The sequence below is a fragment of the Vespula vulgaris genome, chromosome 9, assembly GCF_905475345.1.
Source record: "Vespula vulgaris chromosome 9, iyVesVulg1.1, whole genome shotgun sequence".
In the NCBI taxonomy this organism is placed as follows: domain Eukaryota; kingdom Metazoa; phylum Arthropoda; class Insecta; order Hymenoptera; family Vespidae; genus Vespula; species Vespula vulgaris.
This window is the reverse complement of record NC_066594.1, coordinates 5,793,623-5,812,018: the sequence shown is the minus strand read 5'-3', so window position 1 is coordinate 5,812,018 and position 18,396 is coordinate 5,793,623. Positions and strand designations below refer to the sequence as shown.

Sequence of the window (18,396 nt, the reverse complement as noted above, 5' to 3'; positions counted from 1 at the left end):
TTTGTAAAGATTACTAACACATTTTGAGTGATATATATATATATACACATATATATACAAATATAAAAAAATATATATATAATTCGTTTAAAACAGAATAATAAAATATTGAAAGCTTAACTTCAGAAAGAAAAAAATCCGAATCAAGAAAAATGATTGTAATAGGATTTACTTGAAATTCTTAAGAATTTTATTACGATGAGATTTAATTTGAACGAACAATCGATATAATATGTTTGTAAGACTTAACGTAAGTGAAAGGCCAGAGAATCGTCAGATGATATTGACGACGAGTTTTTGTTTTTTTTTTTCTTTTTTATGAACGAAGTAAAGATGGAGAATTTCTTAACGCAATATGTGGTGATCTTTTGATCGATCAGTCTGCCGCACGTGCTGAAGCTGTGCGGACTGTTCCAGCTTAACCTCAAATTTTTATCGGTGTGAAATCTTTCGTTTTGGTAATATTTGTAATATAAATCTTTTTTGCGAAAAATTCACTCGCAGAATTAAAGGAATATTTTTGATAACGTCTGACGTCGACCGCATAAAGTTAATTTTCGAAAATGGCGAAAATCAAAAGAAGTAAGTATACATATGCATGTATGTATATATATATATATATATATATATATATTTACGTGGCACTTTCGTGTAAAAATTAATAACATTTAAGAATTAAAGAAATAACATTTCAAGATCACCTACATGTTTAAAAATTTAAAAATATAATTGTATATAATTAATTGCTTCTTGGAATAGAGTTACTTACTTGGTAAATGCGAAATTATAAAAAACGTGTTACTACTGATTTGAATCACAAATCGAGATATTCTTAGGATTATGGAAATATTAAAGAATGAATATTATTGATTCGTTTGTCTTCACTAAATATAATTATAATTTATTTGATATGTACATGTAAGTACAAGACGTAATATATATTACGTGAATTCGATCTTTTTAATGCGTTTCACGATGTTTATATATGTATATACATATATACGTATATATGAATTATTTTTTTCTTTATTTCTATACCGAAGTAAACAAACAATATAAGTTATAACGTATCCCTGTCATGTAACGTACAACTGAATAAGATTCTTATTGAATCTTTCAAGAATCTTTTCTATTTGATTATACATCTTATCGTATTTATCGTTATCATAGTAGCACTAAAGAAAAGAGAGAGAGAGAAAGAACTATTTTCTTGACTCTCAATGACTTCTTAGATTATTAGCCAGTGCAAAAATCTTGATGAAAACATGGTAATAAAAAAGGAGAAAAATAAAAAGAAATATTTCGAAGAAAACCATAAACGTATGTTTAGTAATGTAAAAAAACGATTCCATTATCATGAATAATTCGTATTACGTTAACTCACGAAGTAGGTCTGTCCAATGGATTTATAATCGCTGGAGGCACACTCATAAAAGAATATTGTGCAAGTATGATACAATCATTTTTCTATAGTCTATCGTTTCAACATGGCGGACTTGAAAAGAATCTTTCTTACTTGTTTATCATTATTAAATACATAATATTTAATAATACCTATAGGTACTTGTATAAATGTAATTTTATATTAATATTGCATTATATAAATATAAATAATTCGCGAAGATAACGCGAAGAACGCATGAGTGATATTCATAGAAATATCTATGTACATACATATATCGTAATCAACAATAATATCAATACGATGTGTCACGCCACCCATCACGCAAGTTAATTGGATGATTAACTTGTTGCTTACGACTCGTACGCAGAAAAAGAATTATACATATATATATATCATAAGGAAGGATAATGAATTATCTAATATATATATATATATATTATAAAATTTATTAACTTAATATATCGTTTTGAAAGAAACTAATAATATATCGATTCGATGAAATTTTCGATAATAAAACGAGAAAAATATATCAACGATTGTAGAGCGTAATATTTTTGTTCTTTTTTTTTTTTTGTTAATCAATTGAAACTAATTAACATATTTTTTAATATATTTTTAGACTATTTAATATAATTACATGTGTGTACGTATGTGTCTGTGTAAGTACATATGCGTGTATATTATAGACAGTATACTAATTGATTAACGTCAATTTTAATACGTTTATATATCCTTGATATATCACTAATTATGCTATATACTCCATGTTATTACTTCTTAGTTAGAAGGAAAGAATAATAGGATGGAGAAACAGAGAAACAAAAGCGTAGGTCAAGGTAACATGTCAAGTTTAAACTTACGTACTTACTATCGATCATTCTCGTTCATATTGAAATTCTTCGATAACTTTACTGTATGTTAATTAAGCATCGTTCTTTAATACGATAAATAATTGAATGACCGACTTTTTAAACGTTACCAATTATCAGCCATATCATATCGTATTTTATCGTATTATGTCATATATTTTATATATTCATGAAAATTTTAATATCGATCTTAGAACATGTCGAAACGAACGTCGGTCGTAATCCTATTAACACGTAAACAATTTTAAGATTCGTAATCTCTCTTAATTTGTGATAATAATAATTAACACTAATGCCAAAAGGAGTATGCTAAAATTGTATTAGAAAACAAAAAAAAAAAAAAAGAAAAAACGGGAAAAGGAAACAAAGAAAAAATGATCTCTCTATTTTCGTGTATATCTTTGAGTATATATCAAGGTTACCCTCCATGTTAATATTCTGTAAATATTTGTTCTCTATATATTTATATGTCTCAAAAATCAATACATATTTTTTATATTTCCAAGCAAATGCCACAAAGTATTAATAATATTTATATATCCATTTTCGATATGGTCTTTGGAGATCCCGAATATTTAACATGTTAAATACCGTACGAGTCGATAATGCGATTTTTTCTCGAGATTTTCTTGATAGTACATTTCTGCTGACATTATGAACAATAAATCGACTTATCTTGCGTGTTATCACGAACATAATCCACGTTCATTAGTAATACAGACCTAAAATAGAAAATTTATAAATTGCACAAAATCCTCCATATATCAATTAACTTGCTTTTTTTTCTTTTTTGCAAATACAAAGTTGCACCACAAGTACATATTTTTATAACGACATAACATTTTTTTTATATATATATAAAAAAAAGTTATTAAATAGATAGCGACTTTAGGAACACCCTGTATATGACAGTGGTGAAAGAATTCGTTTCTTCATTTTTTTTTTATTTCCTTTCTTTTTTTTTTATATTTGTCGCAGCGACGTGAAACGAACGTTGACATTTGCCAGATTCTTTTTCGTTGATATTGCAGAAAGTTTTTATTTTAAATCGTATTACAAGTTAACGAAATATGTTACGAGTAAAGATTTTTAAATCGATTTGGGCAATATTAATACAAGGATTTGTTTAATAAATCAATTTTAAATGTTCTCGTATATTTATATATTATTATCTACATACAATACTTTGTATTAATAGAAATTCCGTAAAGATTCTTTAAACCTTTATTTAGTTGTTAATAATTTCTTCGTGAACGTACATTTTTACACGTAATGTTACAGATTTAGAACGTTAATATGTTATACAAAAAAAATTGCTTCTGTTAGTACGTTAACGTCAAACTCTTGCATTATTATCGGTCAAATCGCCAGTCATTGCTTTTAAAGAAGGAGAGAGGGAGAGTGATCGATCATGCGCGCACATGTGTATACATACGTAAATAATTCATGATCGATATGATGCGATTGTAACGTAAATGCATACATAATTGTGAGTATTAAAATATCATTATTTCTTTATGCAGAATACTTATGTGATTCGTATTAATGAACTTCGAATGATGCTTTAATGAATTTGTTACACAAGGATATTAAAGCCATTCGAAAAAATTCTCATCAACATGAATGTTTCATTTTAAGAACGAAATTTATAATACCATTAATTAAAAAAAGAAAAAAAAAATTGAAAAAGAAGAAAAATCGCAAACTTATCAAATGTCCCTAGATTATTTCCAAATGACGAATTTGTAAACAAAAATATTTCATGTGTTTCTGAACGTGATACAAAATGTATTTTACCTTGTAAAGCTAAATACGATATATTAGTTACATGCTAATAGAAACGTTTATTTCTTAACTTATTCTAGTTTTTACGTAACTTACGTAACTTACGTACGTTGAAAGAAATAGAAAAATTCGGTCTTTTACATCATACATTTTAATGAGTTTCATATCGACACGATTGATTTACATAAATATATATCTTAAAAATTTCTCATTCGAAAATGATTTTGTTATTTTAGAATTCGAATTTACAGACAATATATAATTAACGTAACGAATATAAGTTTATCATAGTATTTATCATGGATATCGTACGATAATGTTAATTAACAACAATTTTTTCAATGCCATACTATTGTAGTAATTCGCTATGATATGCAATTTTCTAACGTCTTAACGTCTTAACGATAAAGTAATCATGCAATCGTGTCCTTGATCATGAAAGTGCGTTTCTAATATTTTATCCTGTATGTTGAGATGATTAAAAATGTTAATAGGAGTTGCTTGACGAAGGAAAAAACAATGATTTATAGTTCGTCGATAAATTAATATTCTTCAAATTCGAACGAATTAATTATACATCTTGATTCAACGAGAATTCAAATTATTTGAAATAAAAAATAATAATTCGTTGGTCTGCGATCATATTTTTTTCTTTCTTTTTTAAATCTACATTAAATCTGATCTTATTTTATTATAAGTGCTTTTCAAATCAAAATAACAAATATTTATATGGAAGAGATACTACAATATTTTTATCTTCATAATCTTTCTACTTTTAGTATCTTGATCGTTCGCTATACCGCGACGAGTAAGTTTTACGTCTTTGCGCATTTTCCTTAGGCGCTTAGAATAGAGGAACGAACGTGATCTATCGATACTGTCGATCAGTTCGAGTTACGATGTCATAGCGTGCAGATGCCCCGATAACGTACTTTTTAGAAACGAACTTTATTTTATAAAAAGAACGTCATTGTCATCGTTTAACTTTACATTTCTCCTTGACAATTTATTTTATATTATCAAAATTACAAATATGCTGAGTAAGTAGAAAAGATTATCATTTCAAGTAAAACTCTACCGTCGTTTTTCTTTCAAACGTGAAAGGAGAATATTCGTCTTGCATTTTGTTGTTGTTTTTGTTGTTATTGTTTTTCTTTTTATTCTCTTAAACTCTCCAAAGTAATAAGTATCTACATACGTGAAATGAATTTATGAATTTTATATATATATATTTATTTATATATATTCATTCTGTTTTTTTTTCTTTTTTTTTTTTTTGAGGAATATTCTCGAGATATTTTAGAGATTTTCTTTTTGAACACATGCTATAAGAATCTTGCCTTTCAATCTTCAGTCTCGTTATTGTCGACATCCTGGTTATGTCAGGATCACGAGGATAGACAAGTGCAATTATGTACGTTCACTATTGCGTTCGCTCGTTCGTTTGATACATACGAATAAGATGATAAATTATCCGGTAGTTTCGTATATTAAATTCAATTGGATTGATGACAATACACACTTTAGTTGTAGTAAAACGTAAAAGCTGATGATGAATTATTAGTCGATTACGCGTAACATTAATTATATTTATTTTTTTCTTCTATTAATTTCTTCGTATAAAAATAATATAAATAGTAAAAAAAAAAAAAAAAAAAAAGAAAGAAATTTCTTTTTTTTTTCTTCTTCTAATACTTGTACGATGTTGCCTTAGAAACATCCACGGAGGAGAGTCTGCAATTCATCCGACAATCTTTAAAGTCGGATGAAATGGATCACCTCGAAGGTACCCATTTTGACAGACTTTTGCCACACGTGTTTGTAACACTCGGAGCTTCTGTAAGTAGAAAATACGATTTAGAAAATATCTTGGATTTATTTCGAAATTTATTCCATTAAAGAACACCTTGAAAATAACATTATACATTGGATAGGGTGATCTAGCGAAGAAGAAGATCTATCCGACACTCTGGTGGCTATTCCGAGACAATCTTTTACCAAAAACAACAACATTTTTCGGTTATGCTAGAAGCAACATGACTGTTAAACAATTGCGAGAAAAGTGTCATCCTTATATGAAAGTTAAACCGGATGAGGAATATAAATACGAGGAATTTTGGAAATTGAATCATTACGTTAGCGGTACCTACGACTCAGAGGAACATTTTAGATCGTTGAACAAGGAATTGCAAAAACAAGAACAGGTCTCGATGGCTAATAGACTTTTTTATTTGGCTTTACCACCCTCCGTTTTTGGAACGGTTACTGTACACATCAGAAATGTCTGTATGGGTCAAAAGTAAGCTTGTTTCTTTCTTTCTTTTTTTTTTCCTTTTCTTTTTCGCTTTCCTCTTTTTTTTTGTCTTCTTAAGTTGCGTCAGGATTATGTAAACGTTCGATATTGCCGTGCGCCTAATGAGCGGATACCTTTCCTTTACAGAGGTTGGACAAGAATTATCATAGAAAAACCATTCGGTCGAGACGCAGTTTCGTCTCAACGTCTTTCCGATCATCTTGCATCACTTTTCGACGAAGAACAGATCTATCGGATAGATCATTATCTTGGAAAAGAGATGGTTCAAAATCTAATGACTTTGAGATTTGGAAATAGGATATTCAATCCAAGTTGGAACAGAGATAACATAGCTTCCGTACAGATATCATTTAAGGAACCGTTTGGTACTCAAGGAAGAGGTGGATACTTCGATGAGTTTGGTATAATTAGGGACGTGATGCAAAATCATTTGCTGCAGATACTCTCCCTCGTTGCGATGGAGAAACCTGCCTCGTGTCATCCAAATGATATCAGGTTAAATATTAATGATCTTATTAAAAAAAAAAAAAATTCTAAATAAGATCCGACGTCGTTATCGTTATACGTGAAATTTCCATCATAGCTCAAAACACTAACACATTTTGTTACCCGTTGTTTTATTTTCAGAGATGAAAAGGTTAAAGTCTTAAGATGTATAAAACAATTGGAATTGGACAACGTAGTTTTAGGACAATATGTAGGAAATCCAGAGTCCAACAATCCCGAGGCTCATGCAGGATATTTAGATGATCCTACGGTACCTCCAGGTTCGAACACTCCAACTTATGCACTAGCGGTACTGAAGATTAATAATGAACGATGGGATGGCGTTCCCTTTATTCTTCGATGTGGAAAAGGTGAAATAATTTCGTGGAATTAGTTTTTAATTTATCAAAGGAAGGAGTTTCTAATTGCACAATAAAATATTGTTATACTCTGTAGCTCTGAACGAGCGCAAGGCCGAAGTTAGAGTTCAATATCAAGATGTACCCGGTGATATATTCGATGGTAAAACAAAAAGAAACGAATTAGTTATAAGAGTACAACCTGGCGAGGCATTGTACGTAAAAATGATGACAAAATCACCTGGTATCACGTTTGATATGGAAGAAACGGAATTAGATCTCACGTATGGTAATAGATACAAGGTGAATATACACGTTGTATTGTCATTTATATATATATATATATATATATATATATATATATATGGTAATGATCATTGTTCTTTTCTTCGCTAAAAAGAGAACGATCTTCTTTCTTATTTTCCTTTTTTTTTTTTCTTCTTCTTTCAAAATAATTTGTAACTTTTATCGCAGGATTTGAAATTACCTGACGCTTATGAAAGATTGATTTTGGACGTTTTTTGTGGATCACAAATGCATTTTGTTCGTAGCGACGAACTTTACGAAGCGTGGAGAATTTTTACACCTTTGTTACATCAAATTGAAAATGAAAAAATACAACCAATTCCTTATAAGCGAGTATTTTTTATATTTATTTTTTAACTCTCCATTAACGCGTATTTTTTTTTTGTTTTAACAAAACGTATAACAAATTTTCAGATATGGCTCTCGTGGACCAAAAGAAGCCGATGACAAAGCAAAACAAAATAATTTTGCTTATTATGGTTCCTACAAATGGATATCTTCATGAAGTAATATAGAACATTAAGTTTATATCATTGTGAAGCTGATAAGAATATAAAAACCAATTTATTATTATACAATCTGTGATTGTGATCTATCAAGATTTTGTACAATAATTAAGATGGTATTTCTGTAATTTTGTACACAGTATTTATGAATCTTTCTACATTGATGACATATATATATATATATATACATATATTTTGGTATTACAGAGAGATATTTTCTTATCTATATATGTACGTGTACTCCTATTTGTTATAAATGAAACTCCTTTCGCAAAAATGAGTTTATTTATTTCAGGGTGAAAGATACAAAGCTAGTTTCTACTTATGTCATACTTTTATTAAATCTTGACAATTTAAACATTGTGCCAATCACTTGAAATATAGATAATATACATCAGTTAAACAACATAAATGAGAGAGGGAGAGAGATGTTATCGGCTTGGCATCGTTCGATAGAGAAAGTTTACTCATATTTTTGTATCTAAAATTTTCCAAATCTGTTATTTTGAATATTATGACAAGCCAATTGTGATGTGTATATAGTATAATACTATACATTTAAATATAGTGCTATGTTATTTCTCTTCGGCTCTTTCTCTTTTTTTATACAAAAAGATCAATTACATGTGGATTATATAAGTCAATAAAATTACTATATTTTTTTTCTTTTTTTTTTTTGGCAATAAACACAAATAGACTGAATTAGTAAGTTCCTGTAATCGAACATCAATGTTCTAAGACGTTATAATTATACTTGCATATTGTCGCTGTTATAATGGAGAAGGTGGGTACATATAAAACTCATATAAAATATGGAAAGTTCAATTTGGTATAATACATATCGTATCGGGAAATATATCCGTTGCGTTATTATAAATAAATGTATATAAAGCTAGATGATATAATGTGAAAATATGAAGTGATAAATCGTAATATAATTTCTTAATCTTTAATAATTACATATAGAGAAGAGGATAATATACCCACTTATTAATTAATTAGTATTCAAGAAATAAATTTTTTGCCATCAACAATAGAGATTGCACAAATAATACAATGGATAAATCTAAATGAAGAAACATAAAGAAAGAACTTATGTTGCAATTTACGAACATTTACTCTAAAATTAGCTAGTTTATTCGATAAACATTCGCTATATTAGAGCCATCCATTACAACGTATACAAATTAAAAAGAAATCAGTTTATAATCAAATGTTGATATGGCAATGTCTTTTGAACACTTTTCACAGTAGTATATGATTTGTAAAAATGTCAAAATTTGATCCAGGTCTATCAATTGATGAAAATACTATTTCTATACTTTACACTTATTCAAAGTTTAAATTTCACAAGCTTCAGGATCCAACAGTTCATCCCAATTAATACTTCTTTGAAACACTTCTTGTTGTAGCCATAATTCGTAATGTTGTTTAAATTCTTCTGTTAATTTTACATTCGTGCCAAGTACAGAAGTAACAGACGTATCAACGGGTTCTAATTCTTCGTCTTTTGGAGCATTGGAATATCGTCGATTATTAAACTGATCAACACAAGTACGTAATTCACATTCCTCAACTTGAAAATCCCATGGTCGTGCTTCTAAATCTATAAAACATATGCATATGTAACAACACGTTGTAAAGATATAGGAAAGAAAATGATTCGGTATCGTAATCTATGCAAGAGCAATAAAAATAATTAAATGACTTACCATTACCATAGGCCCAGTCATCGTTAAGACGATGCCTAACTTTTGCATAAATTACACTTATAGTTTTCATGTTTGTTTTTCGCCATTGTCGTCCAAGATATTTAGTTTGCATTTTTAACAGTTTTAGAACGTATAATTGCATCATAGCATGTCTGACCTTTAATGTACGTTTTAAAATGGGTGCTGATTTAAAAACTACTAGCATCTATGAACGAATGAAAATAATTTTTTTTTAAATAATCTATTGATTATAAAAACTATTACAAATATCCCTCCCTCTCTCTCTCTCTCTAACTTACCATAATTCTACTGTGTTTCCATTTGGTTAATTTGTTCAAAATTCTTAACAAATTAATACATGAAAAAATATTACGCCAAGAATACGTTTGATTGTCCCCAATTTCAAGACTTTCAGGCGTTAGTTCTGGTTGATCGCCAATAACACACATGGGAAAGTCCAAAAGAGGAATTCTGCAATGAATTTAAAGCAATTACAAAAAACAGCAATCGAATTTGTAGAAAAAAATGAAGTTTAACTTACACGTGTCTTGCTTCTATATAAGATAGGATGTTTTGATTCAAAAACTTCAACACAAGAGGTATACAGTTAGCAAATACTAAATGTTGGGACATAAATTCAAATTGATATATATGATTTAATTTGAAGTGTTTTAGTAGAAGAAGTAAAATAGCAGAAACTGCTTTAACAATGATTTCCTTATGCCTACTAACATCGTTTCCCAATTTCATTGACTGTAAAACTGTCATTCTACAAAACAAAATTATTCGATTTATCGTAAAACTATAATTGATTTTACTTATGTTAAACGTTATAAAAAATATTTAACATACGGCATTTCTTCTGGCAAAACATCAGCCATTATATTAATACTATCCGTCTTAGCTTTACTAGTTGGTGCAGCAGCAAGTAAAATTTTTAATAATGCAATCATGTACTGTGGAAGATTGGGTAATATGGCTTGATATAAAATTTCTGTTGGAGTTTGACGAAGAGGAGGTTCTGGAGTGCTCATTGGATTTCTAGCTATTTCTTCCTCCTCTTGAATTTGAACTTCAGCTAAAGATGTATACATATGCTAAAAATGTGTACGTATAATAATCAGTTATTTAGATCTTATATTACATAAAAAGAATGTTTAGCTTACTCTTTTAAGCGTGTTGACACCTTCGTGTATTGGTTGAGGTAAACCAGCTAAACTCTCTCTATCTCCTTGTAATTTATAACCAACGAATTTAAGTCTGGACACTTCCAGGAACGTGTCAACATCTTTCTGTCTTACTTTTGGTGTCCAAGGTAGACCTACAAGATAAAAATAAATATATTAAAAACAGTCATTTTAAATAATTAAATATTCACTATTGTAAAAGTTAGTAATGTAGCTTATCTTTCCCTTTGTTCATCTGTGGAGTGTAAGGCCTTAATTGAGATTGATTATTTTGATCTTCATAGTAAGTTTGATTCCAACCAGGGATACCTGGTTGACTTATGAGGTTGACCATCTCTCCTTCACCTTCATTTGCTGCAGCATTATTTCCTGGCTCTCCACCCTCGTACTCCATACCTAAGCCTGGCTCGTCTAATGAACTTTGTTTCATTAAACTCTATAAAATATTTCATATTATATAATTAAATGTGAGATAAATTTATATAATAAAAGATAAGATAACAAAAACTAACCCGTCTAAGAGGTCTTTTATTACATTTCTGATTCTGTGTTTCTATTAAATCTGGTGCACTAGCAGGAGGAGAACTAGCCCTCATGGTTCTTGCTACTTCTATTGTATCTTCTTGTTCTGTATCAAGACCAGCTTCCTCTCTGTATTTTTTCTTTAATTCTCTGAGAGTATCAATACCACCCAAAGAAACTAATATTAATTTCCATAAAAGTAAGAGAACTTTTTTTATAGGAAAATGAGGTGCAGATCCACTACAAAAACAAGTCACCATTCCAAGAAGTTTTACGATAAGTAATTCCTCGCCATATGGATTTACTGAAAAAAATAATCAGAGTAATAATGGGTTTACTAAGAAATATATCTTCAATCTTTGATAATTACCAAGTTCCTCCTTGAAAGATTCAACATAGTCTACATAAACACTGTATTCTTTACTTTTTATTTCTTCTCTCATAACTTCTGTGATGATATATAAAACAGATAGAATTATTCTCAAGTCAACAGAATCTGCAAGACTAACAGCTAATTTCCTCATAGCTAAGCTAGCAGTTGTACTGTTTCTAAAAGGCAATCAGAAAAATGTGTTAAAATATAATTTGTCATTACTTCATTAAAGATAAATCGAAACTTACTCAATTTCAATATTTAAAAGCTCTACAAACGCCGGAAAGACACCAGCTTCATAAAGCAGCATAACATTTTTTCTCGTCCAGTCTTGCTGTTCTTTGTCAGATTGTACTTCAGCCCAACAGCCTTGAACTAAATATAAGATACAACGCGCAGCTTTCATCCTTAACTGTTTATTGGATACTTCCAACTGATCTAACAATTTATATACAACTGATTTTTTTTGAGATGCATCTAACTTTTGCCACCAAGGACATAGCTTATACCATTCCATTTGATCTTCAAATGCCTACAATGAAAATATATAAGTAAACGACTGATCGTGCAAACAATTCAATTGATAATATCTATGATCTTACTTTGAGATTAAGTTGTAACTCATATTGTTCGGTATAGCTGTATAATTCGGCGATCTCATTGGCGTGTGTGTCAGCATCGTCATAAACAAAATCCAAATCAACACTTTTTGGTTCATCCTAAGAATAAAAAAGAAAACTATAGATCGACAACGAAGCTTGTAGATCTTAATATTCCTTATCATAATTCAAACAATCGGTATGATTTGTAAAAGTAATATATACGTCACAAGTCTCAATAATGTATATTACGATCTATTGAAGATTAGGTTAAGAAAAAAATCAATATACTTGTGAATCATCATGCGTGATCTTCTGTCAACATAATGATCTTGTAACTTTCGAATGAAAAGTCATTTTACTTTACCTCACTTACATCTGGATCAACTTTTCGTCGATAACCTACACGTGGAAAATCCCGCTTCCCATTTCCATTTGCATCCATCGGAACGTCACATAACATTTTGTGATAATGATTAGAGTAGGAACGGGAAGAGAAACCGATGGACACATTTAAAGTAGACAATGTCTTATAGTATTCCCGATTTTCTACTAAAACCGTACGGACAGGCTCACGTTTGAAAATACAAAAACTAATGCGGACAGTGCATATTATAAAAAAGAATTCATAATTTTCGAATCGAAGCAACACACATTCCGTACCTCTGATAATCGAATAACTGATTCAGAAATTATTCTTGCAAGGACTATAAACTGCAAGCAAGTTCTAGGCTCGATTCGTTTTGTCCGATCTGGACAAAACTCTCGCGTACGAGAGTATAAGTCGCACCAGTAACTTTCCTACCAACGACTATATATATACATATACATACCGATATATACTATTTCTGGACAACTACACGTTCCTATATTAATCCAATTAGCTATGTACTCATGCGTGACTCGTAAGAAGCTTTCGGCACTTCATTTATAACAAAGTTATTTCTAGCTTGCATCCTTTTTTTTTGAATTTGATCAATGATAAAAAATTGAGAAAATCGAAGAAAATGTTCGAGAAATATAAATATGTTTGATTTCTTCTTACGTTTGTTCTTCTTTGATCGTGCATGACAAAGAAATACATTTTAATAATTACTCGCGATTTCTCGGTACGATTAATCGATTTTAATCGCTGATATAAATGTTACGTGAAAAATTATATACTCACGAATATTTTTCCTTTCCTAAAGAATAAAATTTAGATCTTTTCTTTTTGTTTTCTTTTTTTTTTTTTTTCAAATTGTTAAAATAACCAATCATGAAAGACATTTAAATAGAATCGCGCCGCTTTTGTCTGGAGTCCTGGGAAAAGGAGGGGCCAATAAACTCAAGTTCTCGGCAAACGCTTCTGTTCGATACGATTTTGTATATCGAAGAAAGCTTTTTGTCCGTTGAAACGATTTACTGCATTAAAACGACAACACAATGCAGGGTACAATAATAGAAAATTTAAGCGGCAAGAAACTTTCGGTATTAGTAATATTACTGATTATTGTACAAATCGTGTGTTTTTTCATAGGCGGTCTTATAGGTAAGCAATAATTTATTCGATTTATTAAACGCACTTAAAGGGATTCTTCTGTCAGTATAAATAATTTTTGGAATTTTTTATTTTCATTTTTTATTTTTACGAACAACAATGATTCTTTTCATTTCTTTTTAATTAATGCATTTTATTTTCGCGCAACAATGGATAGATAACTTTAGTTAAGTGTTTTGATGATATGATGCTGTTAGAATTTTTTTTTTTTTTTTTTTGTTAATTTGATTTGATTTTTTTAATCATTCGTATATTATTAAAATCGTATTTAAAATGATAACATGATCTATTATTTAAAAATATTTCTTGTAGCTTTCGATGTTTTGCTTTATTTATTAAAAATTATTATTTTTAGCACCTACACCAGCTACAAGTCAAAATATATTAAGTACACCTTGTAAGGATATACGAATCAATGGAACTGAACCAGGCGCAGGAAAATGGTTTTATTCAAGAGGCAAGGGTTCTTGTACTCATGTTGATATAGATCATTTTAATTTGGATAGCCATCATCAAGCACATCAGGTGGTTTATACATTTCAGGTAAAAATATTATTATTATGTTAATGTGATATCAAATTGCAAGAATGTAGAACCTTTCTAGAAATTTGTTTGAATTATATTATAGATGCCTTCTCCACGTAGTAGCTTGCAATTGGATTATTCTAGATGGCAACAAAATCTTATAGGAGTTTTACAGGTGGATATTGTATATCACAGTCAAATTCAAATTGGTAAGTTAATTTTATATGTATATGCATATGTGCATATGCATCTAACACTTTCTAATTTTAAAGATAATTTTTTTTTTTACATATGATAGCACCTAGAACTAAAATAACTCTGGATTCAAGGCTTGCTTATAGGAACAAAGAAGATCCAGATGGTGCATGGAAACCATATGCATCTTCTATAATAGAAAGGATCTTGGATTGTAGCATCGATGATGTAAAAAAATTAATGTTTTTTTTTAAATAAGTCAACCATTTATGGTTTATCCATTAATATTGTTTTATTTGTAGGCAATGGAACAATATAACTATAATTGCAATGTTATACCTTTGTTTGAATTAGGATCATTGTTTCATGACTATTATTTGTTAAATATTCGTATTCCTGCTGATACTGATAGGAATATCAATCAAGGCTTAGGACATATAACAGATCTGTGGCTTACTGTAAGCAATGCATCATATATAATTATACTTTATTTTGTAATATATTTCTAAATATTATATATAATCTTAACTTCATTTCAGGCCATTAATCAAAATGGTGGCTTTACAAAAGTATGGTTAAGCCTTAAAACTGTTTTTTGCCCGATTTTACTCAGTATTTTGATGTGGTATTGGAGAAGAGTTAACATGTTATCAAGATCACCTGCCCTTTTGGAATATATGCTCTTTGCTTTAGGAATAACATTAACAATTTTAAATTGTACGTTATTATTCACACAAATGCGTAATTACATTTATATAAAATTAAAAAATAAGTATAAGATAATATATTAATTATTGCAGTGCCTATGGAATATTTAACTCTTGCATATGATATGCCATTTATGCTTCTTTTGGGTGATATCAGACAAGGAATATTTTATGCGACGCTTTTATCTTTTTGGCTTGTCTTTGCAGGGGAACATCTTATGGTAAGAATCTTTCTCTTTTATGTTCATACAATTATAATCTTTTTTCTCTTATCTATATCCTTAAAAAATGTATTTATTATAATTATTTTTTTCATGTGACACTACGTTATGCTACATCAGATTCAGGTGCGTTTGAGATATTATTATTCGAAATTGTATTGAAAATTATAACTTAATTTTTTTTTCTTAAATATTATGAAATTTCTTTAGGATATTGACCAAAGAAGTTCTTTAAAATGTTATTGGCGTCATCTATCTGCAGTAGGCATAGGATGCTTGTCATTGTTTATCTTTGATATGTGCGAACGTGGAGTACAATTAAGAAATCCGTTCTATTCAATATGGGTCACAGATCTTGGTACTAAAGTGGCAGTATCCTTCCTTTTTAACTTAAAACTAAATAGATTTGTTATAATTCGTTTGAAATATTTATTCCTTAAACGATAAATAATAGTTGTCTTTTATAATTTTGGCTGGAATATCAGCTGGTGTATATCTAATATTTCTATCTTATATGATATGGAAAGTCTTTATGAATATAAGTGCAAAAAGAGCTACTTTACCCGTTATGAGTTCGGCACGTCGTTTACATTACGAAGGTGTAATATATCGTTTTAAATTCTTGATGATTGCTACATTATTATGTGCTTCATTAACAGTTATTGGATTTATTCTTGGTCAGGTAATGACTTCATGGAATATCTTTACATATACACACACACACACACACATATACATATATTTTTAAAGTTACTAATCTTATGATCATTATAAAAATAAAGAATTGTATATTTGGCATAGGTTGCAGAAGGACAATGGAAATGGGATGAGGAAATAGAATTACAAATGACATCTGCCTTTTTCACTGGAGTTTATGGCATGTGGAACATTTATACTATAGCACTATTATGTTTGTATGCACCGTCTCATAAACAGTGGCCGATCGAACCATCTGGTAAATAACTATTATAGTTTTATTTTATCACAATTTATTTATCACGAATAACTATTTTTTTCTCTCGTACAAAAATACATGATTAATAATTGTGATTAAAATTATATTTTATCACAAATTCCAGAGCACAGTATTAGCGAAGAAATTGAGTTCTCGCGGCTTCCTACCGATCCCAATGAGATGTTGTCGCTCACAGCATTTGCCCGAAAAACAGCTGTGGAATAAACATTTTAAGTATTCTTATTTGTTACAAGTAGAACAGATCTGTAGATTTTTCAGTATTCACAGGATAATAACGGACACGACTGATAATACTTTAACCATAAATTTTATATACCAAAACTATTTATTGTTCCAAATATTTGGGATTTGTAGACTACTTTCACGAAGTTTAAGTTACAATATCGCGTATATAATAATGGTGTGATATATAATTAGTATAGATTCAATTGCTCAATGGATTATTTAAAAACGTCGAAAAGCACAAATTTTTTCTTCCAGTAAGTTAATAGAAACAGGGTGAAAATGAAGTTGTATAACTTATATACAGATCTTTATAGTACTTATACAATTTTCATAAAAAATTTTTATTATTGTAATTAATATGATTGAGAGAAAATCTTCAGATCATATATCTTATTATATAACAAAAACGAACAGTATACGAGATCGTTTTAATTTATATACGAGTTATTTCAGTATTCATATCAATTTCTTTAAGTATTAGATTGACTAATTAGAAATCAGTATGTATTTTCTCATTTATTCATAATCTTGCATTACATGTGCAATTATAGAATTATAAATAGTATTAATATTTTTAAATTTGCAATGACTTTTTTGTAAGCAATATAGACACAGACCGTGTATTTACTTCATTGTATTCTATCAATTTCATTTATTAAGAGAATCTGTTTCGTCTTATAGTACATATCATTACCAGACAATTATCTATATTTAATCTTTACAAACGTATATTTAATCATACAATTATATATCATATACAAAATTAGAATTGAGATTATAATCACAAAATATAATAGCAGCTTTTTCGTAATATATAGTATGTCACGTTTCATTAGCATAATTTGCACATTTCATAACGTAGTTTGCACGTTGGATCGAGTACTTAAGGGAAAAGATATCAATATGAAATTTCGTGCCAAGTCAATTCAATCTAATAATTAAATTCTTCATCACACATCTTGTCATTACATAATATTCATTAGTCGATTGTAAGTATACCAAGTAGTTTGCATATAAAAAGTAGGAATTATTTAATTTTACGAGGAGAAACATTATTGCAGGTCAAGTATTCAGGATATTATTCAAAGTGCAATATTGCTTCTTATGTTTAAAATAAGTTGCTTAATATTAACTAGAATATTATATAGAATACTTGTAAACAAGATAGAAATATAAAAAAAAAATTAAAGTTAACAATTTAGTAACATATTTTAATACATTTATATAATTTAAACATATAAAATCATTACATCATTCGATACATTACATCATTCGACTTTGACTGATTTTATATATTTAATAATGTATTGTAATGCAGGTAGAGCAAAAATGTATTTCTTCTGGAATCAAAATATCAACATTAACATGTTAAGAATATATGTATTGTAATTTAGCATACAAATGCGATTATTTATGTACCAGGTAACACTGTATTTTCTAATTTAATGTGAAATTTTTTTCTAATATCTACATATATACAAATTTTCTAATTCATTTAATTTTATACTTTTTTAATAAATAATTACATCTGTTGTGTAATCATGTTTTCAATCTCTCGATGCTATTCGTACGTTAATAAAACAA

At 28.9% G+C, this 18,396-nt stretch overlaps 3 protein-coding genes across 5 annotated transcripts; 2 read left to right on the top strand and 1 right to left on the bottom strand.

Annotated features, from left to right (window-relative positions):
• The first annotated feature begins 371 nt into the window (after nucleotides 1-371).
• Nucleotides 372-8,693, top strand: LOC127066108 (glucose-6-phosphate 1-dehydrogenase). Of its 2 annotated transcripts, none has more exons than XM_050999442.1 (8): nucleotides 372-582; nucleotides 5,774-5,898; nucleotides 5,994-6,358; nucleotides 6,500-6,868; nucleotides 7,001-7,230; nucleotides 7,316-7,521; nucleotides 7,693-7,853; nucleotides 7,939-8,693. In XM_050999442.1, the coding sequence occupies exons 1-8, from the start codon at nucleotides 564-566 to the stop codon at nucleotides 8,027-8,029; spliced, it is 1,566 nt and encodes a 521-aa protein (XP_050855399.1). In that variant the 5' UTR covers nucleotides 372-563; the 3' UTR covers nucleotides 8,030-8,693. The 2 variants fall into 2 exon arrangements, with proteins under 2 accessions (XP_050855399.1, XP_050855400.1); XM_050999443.1 differs by lacking the exon at nucleotides 372-582 and adding an exon at nucleotides 4,803-5,099.
• LOC127066106 (striatin-interacting protein 1 homolog) lies at nucleotides 8,346-13,200 on the bottom strand. 2 transcript variants are annotated; one of them, XM_050999430.1, is made up of 12 exons: nucleotides 12,791-13,200; nucleotides 12,427-12,543; nucleotides 12,073-12,356; nucleotides 11,822-12,000; nucleotides 11,442-11,755; nucleotides 11,157-11,365; nucleotides 10,909-11,065; nucleotides 10,595-10,839; nucleotides 10,284-10,511; nucleotides 10,042-10,213; nucleotides 9,743-9,947; nucleotides 8,346-9,636 (listed from the first exon to the last, which is right to left on the bottom strand). In XM_050999430.1, the coding sequence occupies exons 1-12, from the start codon at nucleotides 12,884-12,886 to the stop codon at nucleotides 9,371-9,373; spliced, it is 2,472 nt and encodes an 823-aa protein (XP_050855387.1). In that variant the 5' UTR covers nucleotides 12,887-13,200; the 3' UTR covers nucleotides 8,346-9,370. The 2 variants fall into 2 exon arrangements, with proteins under 2 accessions (XP_050855387.1, XP_050855388.1); XM_050999431.1 differs by having other exon boundaries at nucleotides 12,800-13,200.
• A 136-nt stretch (nucleotides 13,201-13,336) lies between these two features.
• LOC127066119 (protein wntless) lies at nucleotides 13,337-18,351 on the top strand. Its single transcript, XM_050999467.1, has 12 exons — nucleotides 13,337-13,954; nucleotides 14,319-14,506; nucleotides 14,592-14,697; nucleotides 14,787-14,911; nucleotides 14,986-15,141; nucleotides 15,223-15,400; nucleotides 15,484-15,611; nucleotides 15,732-15,737; nucleotides 15,822-15,983; nucleotides 16,066-16,293; nucleotides 16,413-16,566; nucleotides 16,691-18,351. Exons 1-12 carry the CDS (start codon nucleotides 13,849-13,851, stop codon nucleotides 16,789-16,791), a joined length of 1,638 nt encoding a protein of 545 aa, XP_050855424.1. The 5' UTR covers nucleotides 13,337-13,848; the 3' UTR covers nucleotides 16,792-18,351.
• The last annotated feature ends 45 nt before the right edge of the window (nucleotides 18,352-18,396 follow it).

What these genes read in the sequence shown, in the direction of transcription:
- LOC127066108 (XM_050999442.1), top strand. An exon ending in TTGTAACACTCGGAGCTTCT is followed by an intron (nt 5,899 to 5,993) that starts GTAAGTAGAAAA and finishes TACATTGGATAG; the next exon opens with GGTGATCTAGCGAAGAAGAA. An exon ending in CGTATGGTAATAGATACAAG is followed by an intron (nt 7,522 to 7,692) that starts GTGAATATACAC and finishes CTTTTATCGCAG; the next exon opens with GATTTGAAATTACCTGACGC.
- LOC127066106 (XM_050999430.1), bottom strand. Translation starts at nt 12,886, where the DNA reads ATGTTATGTGACGTTCCGATGGATGCAAATGGAAATGGGAAGCGGGAT. An exon ending in TTGATCCAGATGTAAGTGAG is followed by an intron (nt 12,544 to 12,790) that starts GTAAAGTAAAAT and finishes TTTTATTCTTAG; the next exon opens with GATGAACCAAAAAGTGTTGA. An exon ending in TATATAGAAGCAAGACACGT is followed by an intron (nt 10,214 to 10,283) that starts GTAAGTTAAACT and finishes AATTCATTGCAG; the next exon opens with AATTCCTCTTTTGGACTTTC.
- LOC127066119 (XM_050999467.1), top strand. Translation starts at nt 13,849, where the DNA reads ATGCAGGGTACAATAATAGAAAATTTAAGCGGCAAGAAACTTTCGGTA. An exon ending in TCACAGTCAAATTCAAATTG is followed by an intron (nt 14,698 to 14,786) that starts GTAAGTTAATTT and finishes TACATATGATAG; the next exon opens with CACCTAGAACTAAAATAACT. An exon ending in TAACAGATCTGTGGCTTACT is followed by an intron (nt 15,142 to 15,222) that starts GTAAGCAATGCA and finishes ACTTCATTTCAG; the next exon opens with GCCATTAATCAAAATGGTGG.